Source organism: Elephas maximus, chromosome 11, assembly GCF_024166365.1.
Source record: "Elephas maximus indicus isolate mEleMax1 chromosome 11, mEleMax1 primary haplotype, whole genome shotgun sequence".
In the NCBI taxonomy this organism is placed as follows: Eukaryota; Metazoa; Chordata; class Mammalia; order Proboscidea; family Elephantidae; genus Elephas; species Elephas maximus.
The window spans coordinates 90,079,103-90,097,619 of NC_064829.1; the positions used below are offsets into that span (position 1 = coordinate 90,079,103).

At 43.7% G+C, this 18,517-nt stretch overlaps 1 protein-coding gene across 1 annotated transcript in view; it reads right to left on the reverse strand.

Annotated features, from left to right (window-relative positions):
* Nucleotides 1-18,517, reverse strand: part of LOC126086175 (zinc finger protein 470-like) — a 73,327-nt gene that overhangs the window by 28,495 nt on the left and 26,315 nt on the right. Inside the window, exons 6-7 of the mRNA XM_049902358.1 lie at nt 2,387-2,592; nt 770-860 (exon numbers count right to left, since the gene is read on the reverse strand). Coding sequence (XP_049758315.1) covers nt 770-860; nt 2,387-2,592 — 297 coding nt within the window. The remainder of the gene's footprint in view (nt 1-769; nt 861-2,386; nt 2,593-18,517) is intronic.

An 18,517-nucleotide genomic window follows, 5' to 3' on the forward strand; every position in this document is an offset into this window, starting at 1 on the left:
ATCAGCCACTGAAAACCCAATGGAGCACAGTTCACCTCTGACACACATGCGGGTGCCATAAGTCAGAACATCCTCGACAGCAACTGGTTTTTAGAGAGACTACAGGTGAGTTTTATTGTCTTACCTATAGTTTGCTGGATGTTCCTAGTTTTCTATAATGAGTACTTTATATATTATTTTTATTATGAAGTATTTCTGGCATAAAAGTAAGTTTAGAGAGATATACAACAAACAGCCATATACCCATCACCCAGCTTAAGACGTTGTGTGCTGTCAAGGTGATTCCAACTCACAACCCTACGTGACAGAGCAAAACTGCCACAGAGGGTTTCCTAGGCTGTAATCTTTACGAGGGCAGACTGCCAGGTCTTTTCTCCTGCAGAGACGCTGGCTGGGTTCGAACCTTTTGGTTAGCAGCTGAACGCTTAACTATTTAAGGGCTATTTACTGCTGTCTGCCCATTTCTAAAGATCACATCGGCATCGTACTCCCCAAGTCCTTCTGCACCGGCCTTTTTTACTCTTGGTGTCACATGTCTAAACCATCATTTTCTGGGTGGTGACCTGCATCCCCTGAGAGCTCTGAGGGCATGACTGGTCATGCCTGAGCTGCTCTGTCCTTCACAGTTGAGCTCATAGCCAGTATCAGGGTGGTCAAAGGGTGAGGACAGAAAACAAAGCCCCTGGAGGGCGCTAGGGTGGGCAGAAGCCCCTAACGCTCTGCCTTCCAGCCCAGGCCAGAGAGTAGGCATGGGGACGACATGACTCACCAGGGCCTCATCCGTCAGCAGCTGGGTGGCCATCCCTCGGCTGCCCACGGTGATTGGAGGATGGGTGGACAGGCTTGCGGGGCCGAGACAACTGGGGATGGGGGCGACAGAGGGAGGGACAGTGAGAGACCAGGCCTTTCAGATAGCACAGACACACACATACATATTAACAGCAAATACTTATGGTGATTATTACACGCCAAGACTTGACAAATGTACCTCATGTAATCCTCCTAACAACCCTAGGAGGAGCCCTGATGGCACAATGATTAAGTGCTCAGCTAACTGTAAGGTTGGCGGTTCAAACCCACCCAGCAGCTTCGTGGGAGACAAAGACCTGGCAACCTGCTCCCATAAAGATTACAGCCTAGGAAACCCTATGGATGCAGTTCTACTCTGTCAAACATGGTCACTATGAGTAGTAATTGACTGGACGGCAACGGCTTTTGTTTTGGTTTTGAGGGTGGTGCAGTTAACACACTCAACTGCTAACCGAAAGGCTAGAGGTTCAAATCCACCCAGAGGCACCTTAGAAGAAAGGCCTGGTGATCTACTTCTGAAAAATCAGCTATTGAAAACCCTATGGAATGCAGTTCTATTCTGACACGTGTAGGGTAGCCATGAGTACTAGTCAACTCATTGGCAACTCATTATGGGAGGCAGGAGAGGAAAATAGCTTCCCTTGGCCCCCCATCCTGTCCTCCACACACTTCCTGCCCTCCTAGGCCAACATTCCCTCCAGAACCTTCTCTGAGCCAGATGTAGCTCTGAGGAAAGACTGATCTGGGGAGACGTGCTGGGCATAGCTGGGGGTTCTAGGAGGTCCCCAGGCTTACAGAGGTGGGGGAAAGAAGGAAGGCAGCTCTGCCAGGCCTACCAGCCCAGGTGTACTGAGTCACACACATTGTGGACGGGGCATACCCAGACGCACCCACATACTTACACCCACTTAAAAGTCCTGCACAAACACCCAAAACAGAAACACAGACATACAGAGACAGGCAAAGATATGGACAGAGGTGAGTCTCTGGAGAGACACACCCACACCCAGAGGCTACCCAGACACACCTACACACAAACGTGCACTGGCAGATAACACACATTTAGACAGACAAAAAGACAGCCCAAGTCATAGTCCAAGGCCAGCACACGCAGCCACGCATACACAGACTTGCTCTCCTCCCGGGACCATGACTGTCAATAACAGCTTCCTCTCTCCACTCCGCTCCCTAAGCCTGAACACCTTCTCCTTAGGTCAACGCACCCTTCACCTTAGGACCGCAAACCTTCCTTACTCAGCCTGCAAGCCCTCTCTCCAGGGGGGCACACCTGCGCCCAACCAGCACGCCCCCTCCCCTCTTCCCTGCCCGCGCGCCCCTCACCCCGTCCCCGCACACCCCCTCTCCCCACTCCCCGGCCTTACACGCCCCCGTCTCCCCTCTCCCGGACCCCACACGCCCCCTCTCCCCTCTCCCCGGCCCGTCACGTCTCCTCCCCTCACTCCGGCCCCGCACGCCACCACTGCCCTCACCCCGGCCCCACACGCCCCCTCTCTCTTCACCCATGTCCCGCACGTCCCCTCCCCTCACCCCAGTCCCGCACGCCCCCTCCTCCTACCGCGGCCCCGCACGCCCCTCTCGGGGACCACACGCCGTCTCCCCGGCCCGCCCCCGCCCAAGCAAAGGCCAGGTCTGGCACTGATCAAGAGCGGGGAAGGGGAGACGTCCCTCCTCTCCTCGCCCCAACCCCGCGCGCAGACTCACCCCGGCCGCTCTGTCAGGACAATGACCGGCGCCGGATAGGCCCGCCCGGCCGCAGTGCGCCTGCGCGGACAGAGCCGGACTACAGCTCCCAGAAGCCCGCGCGCCGCCTCCTCCCTCAGGCCCCTCCCGCCGAACGGAGACCAAAGCGAGGCCCGCCGCGTGTCAATGGCCCTGTGGTCTCCGAGGCAACGCAGCCAAGGGGGCGGGATGTGTGTAGGAAGAGAACTGAGGAGGAAGAATCGGCGGGGAGGAGTGGGGAGGGAGGATGACTGGGGAGGAAGGCAGAGAAGGAAGAGTGGGAAAAAGAATGTAGAGGAGAGACGGGAGGGAGGAGGGTCGCGAGAGGGAGGAAGAAGAAGAAGGGAATGTGCGGCGGGGAGAGAGAACGAGGGGAGGAGGAGAGGGATGAGGAAGGAGGAAACTGGGGAGGAGGGACGGAGAATGAGGGGTGGGGAGAAGGATGTGGCGGGGGGAGTGTCAGGAGACCGAAGGATGGGAAGAGAAGAGGGTTGGGGTGGGATTGAGAGAAGCAGGTAGAAGAGATGGGAGGAGACAGAAGAAGGGAGGCGAAAATGAACGAGGGAAGAGGAGAAGGAAGGATGGGGAAGGAGGGACTGGGAGAGATTAAGGGTAGGAGTCAGAAGAGAATGAGCGAGGAGGGACACACAGAAGGGTGCTGAGAGGGGAGGAAGGATAGGGAAAAGAGAAAGAATGGGAAGGGCAGGAGGGCTGGGGCGGAAGGATGGGGAGGGAGGGAAAAGAAGAGGGGAGGGAGGAGAAGCAGGGAAGGAGGAGGGAGAAAACAGATAAAGGAGAAAGAGGAGGGATGGGAAGGGAAGAGAGATGAGAAAAAGGATAAGGAGTAGAAAGGGTTGGGAGAAGGGAGGAAGGAAAAAGAATGAAGAAGGGAAGGAGGGGTGGGAGAGGGGAAGAACAGGTTGGAAGAGGGATGATGTGAAAAGAACTAGAGAGGATGGGAAAGGAGGAGGGGATAGGTGGGAAGAGAAAAGAAAGAAGAGGGTTAAGGAAGAAAGAGGAACGGGGAGGAGGAGCAGGAAAGAATTGCTAAGGGGAAAGAAAGAGGAAAACAAAAAAGGAATGGAAGAAGGGACTGTTCAGGGAGGATACCACCTGGTTAAGGGCCTGATGAGTCCTTTGTTCTGTGTGTGCGTGTGTATCACGTGGCACCTGGCCAACCCCACCACTATATCTCTTCCTGGTAGGGAGAGAACAGGGTCTTTCACTTGCAGCATGAGAGGGATGTGTGCTGCCCAGAATCAGGTATCCCTGTGGGGCCTGACCTGATGGTCATGGGGGACCTATGCCCACTATTGAAGCTGATCTTACTCTGCTTCTCTTCCTTGAAAGTAAACACTGTTCCATCCAGTGCCTATGTGTGAATCCTACCTTTCTTGGAGGCCTCTGACCCTGCTTGACAATTACCACCTCAAAAAGAAAGCCCACACCCTTTAGTCCTAACTCTCCAATCAAATATATATCAGATCAAGAAGCCCTGGTGGTGCAGCAGTTAAGCGCTCAGCTGCTAACCAAAAGGTCAGCGGTTTGATCCCACCAGTGGTACCACAGATGTGGCAGTCTGCTTCCATAATGATATACAGCCTTGGAAACCCTATGGGGCAGTTCTACTCTGTGCTTTAGGGTTCCTATGAGTTGGAATCAACAGCAATGGGTTTGGTTTTTTGGTTTACATATGATATGTCATCTGAAAATCTATGTCCCTCGGTGGTGCAAAGGCACTCCACTACTAACCTAAAGGTTGGTGGTTTGAACCCACCTAGTGGCAGCACCATGGAAGAAAGCCCTGGCATTCTGCTTCTGTAAAGATTATAGCCAAGAAAACCATACGGAGCTCAGCTCTGTGGCACACAGAATTGCCATGAGTAGGGATGACTCCATGGCAATGGGTTTGGTTTTCTTGGTTCATCTGAAAATAGAGATAGTTATTTTTTTTTCCAATCTGGATGACTTTTTCTTTTCCTTTTCTTTCCCTGATTGCTCTGGCTAGAGCCTCCAGTACAGTGTTGAACAGAAGTGGCCACAGCAGGCATCCTTGTCTTGTTCCTGATCTTAGGGGGCAAACACTCGGTATTTCACCATTAAGTATGCTAGCTGTGGTTTTTTTGTAGATACCCTTTATCAAGTTGAGAAGTTCTCTTCTATTCCTAGTTTCTTCAGTGTTCTTATCATGAAACAGTGTTTGATACTCTTAAATGTTCTTGTGATGTCTTCGTCTGGGTTGGTATCAGAATAATATATAGCTTTAAATTTTACATTTAGATCTGTGTTCCATTTTGAGTTAATTTTTGTGTGACAGTACAGATCAAAGTTCACTTTTTCTGAAAATCTAATTGTTCCAGCATCATTTATTATATTCTTTTTTCCACTTCATTGTCTTTGCACTATTATCAAAATCAATTGTCCATATATTTGTAGGTTTATTTCTGGACTGTATTCTGTTCCATTGGTCTCTCTGTACTCCAATACCACACTATTTTATTACTATATCTTTAAAATACTTCTTGAAGTCAAATCATGTTAGCCCTCCAACTTTCCTCTTCTTTTACAAAGCTGTTTTGTCTATTTTGGGAGTTGTAAATTTCCATTTATATTTTAGAATCCGCTTGCCAATTTTTATCAAAAAAAGCCTGATGGGATTTTTATTAGAGTTTCATTGAATCTCATATTAGTCTTCCATTACTACATTGCAAATTACAAGAAACTTAGTGGCTTAAAACAAACCAAATTTATTATCTCAGTTTCTGTGGTTCAGGAATCCAGGGACAGTTTACCTGGGTCCTCTGCTCAGGGTCTCACCAGGCTGAAGTTACGCTGTTGGCTGGGGCTGTGATCTGACTGGAGTCTTCCAAGCCCTCTGGTTGCAATTGTAGGACTGAGATCTCCACTTTCGTGCTGGCTGTCAACTGGGGGCTGTTCTCAGCTCCTACAAGTTGCCTGTTGTTACCTCCCATGTGGCTGTCTTTACAACATGGCAGTTGGCTCCGACAAGGCCAACAGGAGAGTGTTGCACTCATGCTTTGAATCTCTACCTTCAGAAACGGCCCTTTTAAGAGCTCACCTGCTCAGGTGAGGTCCCCTCTCCCAGGATAATCTCCCTTTGGTAAACACAAAATCAACTGGTTAGGTACCTTAATCACATCTGCAAAATTTCTTACATCATATAATGTAAAATTGTCATCATGGGAGTGATATTGCATCATATTCACAAGTCCTGCTCACACTCAAGGGAATTATATAGGGCGTGTACACCAGGAAGCAGAAATCCTGGAAGGAAAGGCATCTTGGAACTCGGCTTACCACGAATCTATACATCACTTTAGGAGAATTAATATATTAACAATATTGAGTCCTCCAGCCTATGGACTGGGTATACCTCCCCATTTATACAGATTTTCCTTAATTTCTCTCAACAATATTTTATAGTTTCAGTGTACAGTGTACTGGAAACAACTGATGTGTCTATCAATTAGTGAACAGATAAACAACAGTAGTATATCCATACAATGGAATACTACTCAGCAGTTGAAAGGAATGCCCTATTAATACATGCTAAACTCGACGGCACTGGGTTTACTGGGTAAACTAAAGGGGAAGCTCAAGAAGACAAAGTATTTTAATGACATATGCAAAGACCTGGAATTAGAAAACCAAAAGGGAAGACCACGTTCAGCATTTCTCAAGCTGAAAGAACTAAAGAAAAAATTCAAGCCTTGAGTTACAATAGTGAAGGATTCTATGGGCAAAATACTGAACAACGCAGGAAGCTCCAAAAGAAGATGGAAGGAATACACACAGTCACTGTTCCAAAAAGAATTGGTCGACGGTCAGTCATTTCAGGAGGCAGCATATGATCAAGAACCGATGATACTGAAGGAAGAAGTCCAAGCTGCACTGAAGACACTGGTGGAAAAACAAGGCTCCAGTAATTAAAGGAATACCAACTGAGATGATTCAATAAACAGATGCAGCTCTGGAAGTGCTCACTTGTCTATGCCAAGAAATTTGGAAGACAGCTACCTGGCCAACCGACTGGAAGAGATCAATATGCCTAGTCCAAAGACAGGTGATCAGACAGAATGCAGAAATTATAGAACAATATCATTAATATCACACACAAGTAAAATTTTGCTGAAGATCATTCAAAAGTGGTTGCAGCAGTACATGGAGAGGGAACTTGCAGAAATTCAAGCCAGATTCAGAAGAGGATATGGAACCAGGGATATCATTGCTGATGTCAGATAGATCTCGGGTGAAAGCAGAGAATACCAGAAAGATGTTTACCTGTGTTTTATTGGCTATGCAAAGGCATTTGACTGTGTGGATCATAACAAATTATGGATAACATTGCAAAGAACGGGAATTGCAGAATACTTAATTGTGCTCATGAAGAATCTGTACATAGACCAAGAGGCAGTCATTTGAACAGAACACGGGGATACTGCCTGGTTTAAAGTCAGGAAAGGTGTGCGACAGGTTTGAATCCTTTCACTATACTTATTCAGTCTGTATGTTGAGCAAATAATCTGAGAAGCTGGACTCTATTAAGAAGAACAAAGCATCAGGATTGGAGGAAGACTCATTAACAACCTGACTTATGGATGACACAACCTTGCTTGCTGAAAGTGAAAAGGACTTGAAGCACTTAATAATGAAGATCAAAGATTACAGACTTCAATATGGATTACACCTCAACATAAAGAAAAGAAAAATCCTCACAACTGGACCAATAAGCAACATCATGATAAATGGAGAAAAGATTGATATTGTCAAGGATTTCATTTATTTGGCTCCATAATCAACACCCATAGAAGCAGCAGTCAACAATAAAGCAGTGTTTTGTTTTGTTTTGTTTTGTTTATTACATTGGGCAATGTGCTCCAAAAGACCTCTTTAAAGTGTTAAAAAGCAAAGATGTCACTTTAAGGACTAAGATGAGCCTGGCCCAAGACATGGTGTTTTCAATCACCTCATATGCATATGAAAGCTGGGAAATGAATAAGGAAGACTGAAGAAGAATTGATGCCTTTGAATTACGGTGTTGGCAAAGAATATTGAATATACCATGGACTGCCAGAAGAACGAAAAAATCTGTTGTGGAAAAAGTACAGCCAGAATGCTCCTTAGAAGCGACGATGGTGAGATATCATCTCACATACTTTGGACATGTTATCAGGAGGGACCAATCCCTGAAGAAGGAATAATGCTTGGTAAAGTAGTTTTCAGGTGCCGTTGTGTCAGTTCCAACTCATAGTTACCCTATGTACAACAGAACAAAACACTGCCCAGTCCTGCAACATTCTCACAAACGTTATGCTTGAGACCATTGTTGCAGCCACTGTGTCAATCCATATGGTTGAGGTTCTTTCTCTTTTTTGCTGAGCCTTGTTTTTTGCCAATGCTTTCAGTGCACCTTGGACTTCTTCCTTCAGTACCATCGGTTCTTGATCATATGCTACCTCCTGAAATGGATGAATGTCAACCAATTCTTTCTACTACAGTAACTTTGTGTATTCCTTCCATCTTTTTTTTTTTTTTAACTTTTATTAAGCTTCAAGTGAACGTTTACAAATCCAGTCTGTCACATATAAGTTTACATACATCTTACTCCGTACTCCCACTTGCTCTCCCCCTCTTGAGTCAGCCCTTCCAGTCTCTCCTTTCCTGACAATTTTGCCAGCTTCCCTCTCTCTCTATCCTCCCATCCCCCCTCCAGACAAGAGATGCCAACACAATCTCAAGTGTCCACCTGATATAATTAGCTCACTCTTCATCAGCCTCTCTCTCCCACCCACTGACCAGTCCCTTTCATGTCTGATGAGTTGTCGTCAGGGATGGTTCCTGTCCTGTGCCAAAAGAAGGTCGGGGGACCATGGCCGCCGGGATTCCTCTAGTCTCAGTCAGACCATTAAGTATGGTCTTTTTATGAGAATTTGGGGTCTGCATCCCACTGATCTCCTGCTCCCTCAGGAGTTCTCTGTTGTGCTCCCTGTCAGGGCAGTCATCGATTGTGGCCGGGCACCCACTACTTCTTCTGGTCTCAGGATGATGTAGGTCTCTGGTTCATGTGGCCCTTTCTGTCTCTTGGGCTCTTAGTTGTCGTGTGACCTTGGTGTTCTTCATTTTCCTTTGCTCCAGGTGGGTTGAGACCAATTGATGCATCTTAGATGGCCGCTTGTTAGCATTTAAGACCCCAGACGCCACATTTCAAAGTGGGATGCAGAATGTTTTCATAATAGAATTATTTTGCCAATTGACTTAGAAGTCCCCTTAAACCATGCTCCCCAGACCCCCACCCTTGCTCCGCTGACTTCTGAAGCATTCATTTTATCCCGGAAACTTCTTTGCTTTTGTTCCAGTCCAATTGAGCTGACCTTCCATGTATTGAGTGTTGTCCTTCCCTTCACCTAAAGCAATTCTTATCTACTGATTAATCAATAAAAAAACCCTCTCCCTCCCTCCCTCCCTCCCCACTTCGTAACCAAAAAAGTATGTGTTCTTCTCAGTTTTTACTATTTCTCAAGATCTTATAATAGTGGTCTTATACAATATTTGTCCTTTTGCCTCTGACTAATTTCGCTCAGCATAATGCCTTCCAGGTTCCTCCATGTTATGAAATGTTTCACAGATTCGTCACTGTTCTTTATCGATGCGTAGTATTCCATTGTGTGAATATACCACAATTTATTTAACCATTCATCTGTTGATGGACACCTTGGTTGCTTCCAGCTTTTTGCTATTGTAAACAGAGCTGCAATAAACATGGGTGTGCATATATCTGTTTGTGTGAAGGCTCTTGTTTCCCGAGGGTATATTCCGAGGAGTGGGATTTCTGGGTTGTATGGTAGTTCTATTTCTAACTGTTTAAGATAACGCCAGATAGATTTCCAAAGTGGTTGTACCATTTTACATTCCCACCAGCAGTGTATAAGAGTTTCAATCTCTCCGCAGCCTCTCCAACATTTATTATTTTGTGTTTTTTGGATTAATGCCAGCCTTGTTGGTGTGAGATGGAATCTCATCATAGTTTTAATTTGCATTTCTCTAATGGCTAATGATTGAGAGCATTTTCTCATGTATCTGTTGGCTGCCTGAATATCTTCTTTAGTGAAATGTGTGTTCATATCCTTTGCCCACTTCTTGATTGGGTTGTCTTTTTGTGGTTGAGTTTCGACAGAATCATGTAAATTTTAGAGATCAGGTGCTGGTCGGGGATGTCATAGCTGAAAAATTCTTTCCCAGTCTGTAGGTGGTCTTTTTACTCTTTTGGTGAAGTCTTTAGATGAGCATAGGTGTTTGACTTTTAGGAGCTCCCAGTTATCGGGTTTCTCTTCATCATTTTTGGTAATGTTTTGTATTCTGTTTATGCCTTGTCTTAGGGCTCCTAGGGTCGTCCCTATTTTTTCTTCCATGATCTTTATCGTTTTAGTCTTTATGTTTAGGTCTTTGATCCACTTGGAGTTAGTTTTTGTGCATGGTGTGAGGTATGGGTACTGTTTCATTTTTTTGCAAATGGATATCCAGTTATGCCAGCACCATTTGTTAAAAAGACTATCTTTTCCCCAATTAACTGACACTGGGCCTTTGTCAAATATCAGCTGCTCATATGTGGATGGATTTATATCTGGGTTCTCAATTCTGTTCCATTGGTCTATGTGCCTGTTGTTGTACCAGTACCAGGCTGTTTTGACTACAGTGGCTGTATAATAGCTTCTGAAATCAGGTAGAGTGAGGCCTCCCACTTTCTTCTTCTTTTTCAGTAATGCTTTGCTTATCCGGGGCTTCTTTCCCTTCCATATGAAATTGGTGATTTTTTTCTCTATCCCCTTAAAATATGACATTGGAATTTGGATCGGAATTCCGTTATATGTATAGATGGCTTTTGGTAGAATAGACATTTTTACTATGTTAAGTCTTCCTATCCATGAGCAAGGTATGTTTTTCCACTTATGTAGGTCCTTTTTAGTTTCTTGCACTAGTACTTTGTAGTTTTCTTTGTATAGGTCTTTCACATCTTTGGTAAGATTTATTCCTAAGTATTTTACCTTCTTGGAGCTACTGTGAATGGTATTGATTTGGTTATTTCCTCTTCGGTGTTCTTTTTGTTGATGTAGAGGAATCCAAGTGATTTTTGTATGTTTATTTTATAACCTGAGACTCTGCCAAACTCTTCTATTAGTTTTAGTAGTTTTCTGGAGGATTCCTTAGGGTTTTCTGTGTATAAGATCATGTCATCTGCAAATAGTGATAACTTTACTTCCTCCTTGCCAATCCGGATACCTTTTATTTCTTTATCTAGCCTAATTGCCCTGGCTAGGACTTCAAGCACGATGTTGAATAAGAGCGGTGATAAAGGGCATCCTTGTCTGGTTCCCGTTCTCAAGGGAAATGCTTTCAGGTTCTCTCCATTTAGAGTGATATTGGCTGTTGGCTTTGCATAGATGCCCTTTATTATGTTGAGGAATTTTCCTTCAATTCCTATTTTGGTAAGAGTTTTTATCATAAATGGGTGTTGGACTTTGTCAAATGCCTTTTCTGCATCAATTGATAAGATCATGTGGTTTTTGTCTTTTGTTTTATGTATATGGTGGATTACATTAATGGTTTTTCTAATATTAAACCAGCCTTGCACAGCCTTGCATACCTGGTATAAATCCCACTTGATCATGGTGAATTATTTTTTTGATGTGTTGTTGGATTCTATTGGCTAGAATTTTGTTGAGGATTTTTGCATCTATGTTCATGAGGGATATAGGTCTATAATTTTCTTTTTTTGTAATGTCTTTACCTGGTTTTGGTATCAGGGAGATGGTGGCTTCATAGAATGAGTTGGGTAGTATTCCGTCATTTTCTATGCTTTGAAATACCTTCAGTAGTAGTGGTGTTAACTCTTCTCTGAAAGTTTGGTAGAACTCTGCAGTGAAGCCGTCTGGGCCAGGGCTTTTTTTTGTTGGGAGTTTTTTGATTACCGTTTCAATCTCTTTTTTTGTTATGGGTCTATTTAGTTGTTCTACTTCTGAATGTGTTAGTTTAGGTAGGTAGTGTTTTTCCAGGAATTCATCCATTTCTTCTAGGTTTGCAAATTTGTTAGAGTACAATTTTTCATAATAATCTGAAATGATTCTTTTAATTTCATTTGGTTCTGTTGTGATGTGGTCCTTCTCATTTCTTATTCAGGTTATTTGTTTCCTTTCCTGTATTTCTTTAGTCAGTCTAGCCAATGGTTTATCAATTTTGTTAATTTTTTCAAAGAACCAGCTTTTGGCTTTGTTAATTCTTTCAATTGTTTTTCTGTTCTCTAGTTCATTTAGTTCAGCTCTAATTTTTATTCTTTGTTTTCTTCTGGTGCCCGATGGATTCTTTTGTTGCTCACTTTCTATTTGTTCAAGTTGTAGGGACAGTTCTCTGATTTTGGCTCTTTCTTCTTTTTGTATGTGTGCATTTATCGATATAAATTGGCCTCTGAGCACTGCTTTTGCTGTGTCCCAGAGGTTTTGATAGGAAGTATTTTCATTCTCATTGCATTCTATGAATTTCCTTATTCCCTCCTTGATGTCTTCTATAACCCAGTCTTTTTTCAGGAGGGTATTGTTTATTTTCCAAGTATTTGATTTCTTTTCCCTAGTTTTTCTGTTATTGATTTCTAGTTTTATCGCCTTGTGGTCTGAGAAGATGCTTTGTAATATTTCGATGTTTTGGACTCTGCAAAGGTTTGTTTTATGACCTAATATGTGGTCTGTTCTAGAGAATGTTCCATGTGCGCTAGAAAAAAAAGTATACTTTGCAGCAGTTGGGTGGAGAGTTCTGTATAAGTCAACGAGGTCAAGTTGGTTGATTGTTGTAAGTAGGTCTTCCGTGTCTCTATTGAGCTTCTTACTGGATGTTCTGTCCTTCTCCGAAAGTGGTGTGTTGAAGTCTCCTACTGTAATTGTGGAGGTGTCTATCTCACTTTTCAATTCTGTTAAAATTTGATTTATGTATCTTGCAGCCCTGTCATTGGGTGCATAAATATTTAATATGGTTATGTCTTCCTGATCAATTGTCCCTTTTATCATTATATAGTGTCCTTCTTTATCCTTTGTGGTGGATTTAAGTCTAAAGTCTATTTTGTCAGAAATTAATATTGCTACTCCTCTTCTTTTTTGCTTATTGTTTGCTTGATATATTTTTTTCCATCCTTTGAGTTTTAGTTTGTTTGTGTCTCTAAGTCTGAGGTGTGTCTCTTGTAGACAGCATATAGATGGATCATGTTTCTTTATCCAGTCCGTGACTCTCTGTCTCTTTATTGGTGCATTTAGTCCATTTACATTCAGCGTAATTATAGATAAATAAGTTTTTAGTGCTGTCATTTTGATGCCTTTTTATGTGTGTTGTTGACAATTTCATTTTTCCACATACTTTTTTGTGCCGAAACGTTTTTCTTAGTAAATTGTGAGATCCTCATTTTCGTAGTGTTTGACTTTATGTTAGTTGAGTCGTTACGTTTTTCTTGGCTTTTATCTTGAGTTATGGAGTTGTTATACCTTTTTGTGGTTACCTTATTATTTACCCCTATTTTTCTAAGTAAAAACCTAACTTGTATTGTTCTATATCGCCTTCTATCACTCTCCATATGGCAGTTCAATGCCTCCTGTATTTAGTCCCTCTTTTTGATTATTGTGATCTTTTACCTATTGACTTCCATGATTCCCTGTTATGTGTATTTTTTTTTTAATTAATCTTAATTTGTTTTTGTGATTTCCCTATTTGAGTTGATATCAGGACGTTCTGTTTTGTGACCTTGTGTTGTGCTGATATCTGATATTATTGGTTTTCTGACCCAACAATATCCTTTAGTATTTCTTGTAGCTTTGGTTTGGTTTTTGCAAATTCTCTAAACTTGTGTTTATCTGTAAATATCTTAATTTCGCCTTCATATTTGAGAGAGAGTTTTGCTGGATATACGATCCTTGGCTGGCAGTTTTTCTCCTTCAGTGCTCTGTATATGTCGTCCCATTCCCTTCTTGCCTGCATGGTTTCTGCTGAGTAGTCTGAATTTATTCTTATTGATTCTCCCTTGAAGGAGACCTTTCTTTTCTCCCTGGCTGCTTTTAAAATTTTCTCTTTATCTTTGGTTTTGGCAAGTTTGATGATAATATGTCTTGGAGTTTTTCTTTTTGGATCAGTCTTAAATGGGGTTTGATGAGCATCTTGGATAGATATCCTTTCGTCTTTCATGATGTCAGGGAAGTTTTGTGTCAGGAGTTCTTCAACTATTTTCTCTGTGTTTTCTGTCCCCCCTCCCTGTTCTGGGACTCCAATCACCCGCAAGTTATCCTTCTTGATAGAGTCTCACATGATTCTTAGGGTTTCTTCATTTTTTTTAATTCTTTTATCTGATTTTTTTTCAGCTATGTTGGTGTTGATTCCCTGGTCCTCCAGATGTCCCAGTCTGCATTCTAATTGCTCGAGTCTGCTCCTCTGACTTCCTATTGCGTTGTCTAATTCTGTAATTTTATTGTTAATCTTTTGGATTTCTGAATGCTGTCTCTCTATGGATTCTTGCAACTTATTAATTTTTCCACTATGTTCTTGAGTAATCTTTTTGAGTTTTTCAACAGTTTTATCAGTGTGTTCCTTGGCTTTTTCTGCAGTTTGCCTTATTTCGTTGCTGATGTCTTGAAGCATTCTGTAAATTAGGTTTTTATATTCCGTATCTGATAATTCCAGGATTGTATCTTCATTTGGGAAAGATTTGGATTCTTTTGTTTGGGGGATTGGAGAAGCTGTCATGGTCTGCTTCTTTATGTGGTTTGATATGGACTGCTGTCTCCGAGACATCACTGGGAAACTAGTTTTTCCAGAAAATCTGCTAAAAAAAAAAATGCAGTCAGATCCCTATCAGAGTTCTCCCTCTGGCTCAGGCAATTTGGATGTTAACGAAGCCGCCTGTGGAGGGTGGGGGAGGGATCAGAGAGATAGGAGAGTAGCACCTCAGAATATAGCCAGAGTTGCTTGTCTTGCTTGGAATGACTATTATATCTGAGATTCCCGCGGGGCGCGTCGTCTCTGTGTGCTGGGTGTGTGGAGATTGCCCCCAGGGGGTCTGGCCCGCTGAAGTCACGGTCAGATCCTCTGCTGCCAGCCCCACGCCCAACGTCGAGGTTCCCCTGCTGGGACGGTGCACTCTCGACTCCAAAATCAGTCGCTGCCTCCCAGCGACTTCTCGTCCCTCCAGCCGCGTCGCCGTGCCGCCTCCGTAAACCGGCTGGGCCCCCTCCCAGGGTCAGTTCAGGTGAGTGCAGCAGCTCCCCGTGCTTGTGCCGTGACCACATGTCCTGGCTGGGATGCTGCTCTCCCTGCTCCAAGACCAGTTGCTGCCTCCCGGGGACTTCTCCCACTGGCTGCGTCGCCACGCCGCCCGCGCGAACCGGGTGGGCCCCCTCCCGGGGTTAGTCCAGGGGAGTGGAGCAGCTCTCTGTGCTTGTACCGTGCCTGCGCCCAGTCAAAATCCCGGCGGGATGTTTCCCCGGCTGGGACGCTGCTCTCCCCGCTCCAAGATCAGTCACTGCCTCCCGGGGACTTCTCCCACCGGCTGCGTCGCCACTCCGCCTGAGTGAACTGGCTGGGCCCCCTCCCAGAGTGAGTTCGGGGGCTAGGGCTTGGCCCCTTGTTTGTGCCGTCTGCTCCCCTAGGCTCTGCCCTAAGTCGGGCGCCAAAGGTTACCTGATAGGTACACTGGCTCCAGGCTCTGAAAACAATCGCTGCTTCCCCATATTTGTTCGTTCTCCGTCTCTAAATCTGTGTTTGTTGTTCAGGGTTCGTAGATTGTTATGTATGTGATCGATTCACTTGTTTTTCCGAGTCTTTGTTGCAAGAGGGATCCGAGGTAGCGTCTACCTAGTCCGCCATCTTGGCCCCCCCTTCCATCTTCTTTTAATGTTTCTGCATCGTTTAATACTTTGCCCGTAGAATCCTTCATTATTGCAACTCGAGGTTTGAATTTTTTCTTCAGTTCTTTCAGCTTGAGAAATGCTGAGCATGGTCTTCTCTTTTGGTTTTCTAACTTCAGCTCTTTGCACATGTCATTAAAATACTTCAATTTGTCTTCTCGAGTTGCCCTTTGAAATCTTCTGTTCAGCTCTCCTACTTCATCATCTTCAATTTGCTTTAGCTACTCAGTGTTCAATAACAACTTTCAGAGTCTCTTTTGACATCCATTTTGGTCTTTTCTTTTTAATGACCTCTTGCTTTCTTCATGTATGATGTCCTTGATGTCATTTTACAACTTGATTGGTCTTCGGTCATTAGTGTTCAATGTGTCAAATCTATTCTTGAGATGATCTCTAAATTCAGGTGCGATATACTCAAGGTAGTACTTTGGCTCTCGTTAACTTGTTCTAATTTTCTTCCGCTTCAACTTGAACTTGCATATGAGCAATTGATGGTCTGCTCCGCAGTCTGTCCTGGCCTTGTTCTGACTGAGGATATTGAGCTTTTCCATTGCGTCTTTCTGTAGATGTAGTCAGTTTGATTCCTGTGTATTCCATCTGGCGAGGTCCACATGTATAGTCACCATTTATGTTGGTGAAAAAAGATATTTTCAATGAAGAAGTCACTGGTCTTGCAAAATTCTATCCTGTGATCTCCAGTATCATTTCTATCACCAAGGCCACATTTTCCAACTACTGATCCTTCTTCTTTGTTTCCAACTTTCATATTCCAAACACCAGTAATTATCAATGCATCCTGATTGCATGTTTGATCAATTTCAGACTGCAGAAGTTGGTAAAAATCTTCAATTTCTTCATCTTTGGTCCTAGTGGTTGGTGTGTAAATCTGCATAACAGTTATATTAACTGGTCTTCCTTGTAAGCATATGGACATTATTTTGTCACTGACAGTGTTGTACTTCAGGATAGACCTTGAAATATTCTTTCTGATGATGAATGCAACACCATTCCTCTTCAAGTTCTCATTCCCAGCATATGATTGTCTGATTCAGAATGGCCAATACCAGTCCATTTCAGCTCACTAATGCCATTTTATTTTTGACAACTTCTAATTTTCCTAGATTGATACTTTGTACATTCCACGCTCTGATTATTGATGGATGTTTGCAGCTGTTTCTTCTCATTTTGAGTCGTGCCACATCAGCACACCAAGGCCCCAAAAGCTTGATTCCATCCACATCATTTAGGTTGACTATGTTGAGGAGGCAGCTCTTCCTCAGTCATCTTATGAGTGCCTTCCAACCTGAGAGGCTCATCTTCGGGCACCATATCAGACAATGTTATGTTGCTATTCATAAGGTTTTCATTGGCTAACTCCTTTCAGAAGTAGACTGCCAGGTCCTTCTTCCTGGTTTGTCTTAATCTGGAAGCTCAACAGAAATGTGTCTGCAATGGGTAACTCTGCTGGTATTTGAATACCAGTGGCATAGCTTCCAGCAACACAGCAACACACAAGTAGAGGGTCAGCAAAAAAGAGGAAGACCCTCAACGAGATGGATTGACACGGTGGCTGCAACAATGGGCTCAAGCATAACAAGGATCATGAGGATGGCTCAGGACTGGGCTGTTTCCTTCTGTTGTACATAGCATCCGTGTGAGTTGGAACTGACTTGACAGCACCTAACAACAACAACAAAACATGGATGAATCTCAGAATAATTATTCTGAATGAAAGGAGCCATTTTTTTTTCTAAAGTACATACTGAATGATTCTATTTATATAAAACTCTAGAAGATACAAACATATATAGTAACAGACAATGGTTTTTGGAAGGGGGGAGGAGTAGAGAGGAATGCAAGACAAAGGTTATAAAGGGTCAGATAGAAATGTTTATTATCTTGACTGTGGTGATTTCACAAGTATATACATGTATCAAAGAAGCCCTGGTGGTACAATGGTTAAGCGCTCAGCTGCTAACTGAAAGGTCGGCGGTTTGAACCCACCCAGTGGCTCCACGGAAGAAAGACCTGGCAATCTGCTCCTGTAAAGATTGCAGCCTAGAAATCCTATGAGGAAGTTCTACTCTGTCACATGGGGTTATTGTAAGTCAAAATCAACTCAGTGGCACCCAAAAACAACAACATATATGTATCAAAACTGATTATACATATTAAATACATGCAGTTTATTATGTATTTTAATAAAGATGTTTTAAAAAGTACACACACACAAAGATCTGCCCACTGGGAGTCTTCAGTATAACCTTGAAGGCAACACCCGAGTGACTCTTTTAAGTACGGTCAAGTCAGTTTCGACTCATGGCATCCTCGTGTGACTGAGTAGAACTGCCCCATAGGGTTTCCTAGGCTGTAATCTTTATGGGAACATATGGCCAGATCTTTTCTCCTGTGGAGCTGCTGGTGGGTTCAAACTGCCGGCCTTTCAGTTAGCAGCCAAATGCTTAACTGTTGTGCCACCAGAGCTCCTTGAATGCAACTCTAATGTCTTGTTAATCCACTTCTAGCTCATGCCAATCAGTATATACAGCAAGCACATTGTAAAGTAGGATGGAGTTGAGTTTTATCCTTCGATCAAGTGATCAGAGGAAACTCCCCATGAAGTTTATCAGTGTAGGCTCAGGAAGAGTAGACACACTGGGTATTTAAGCCACCTGTTCATGCAATTTATTATGCTTCCATGGCCTGCTGGGGCCAGGCCCAGATTTACCACTTTTACCCAATGAGGTTCAGTCCCTGGGTGGTGCAAACAGTTGAATGCTAGGCTACTAGCTAAAAGGTTGGTGGCTCCAACTCACCCAAAGGTGTCTCAGAAGACAGGCCTGACGATCTGCTTCTGAAAGTTCACAGCCTTTGAAACAAACCCTATGGAGCATAGTTTCTAGTCTGCACACACGGGGTTGCTGTAAGTTGGAACAGACTTGACTGTAACTAACAACAGCAATGACTCAATGAGGGTGTGCCAGCTTATCCCTAAGTGGCTTAGCTAGTACCTGTCT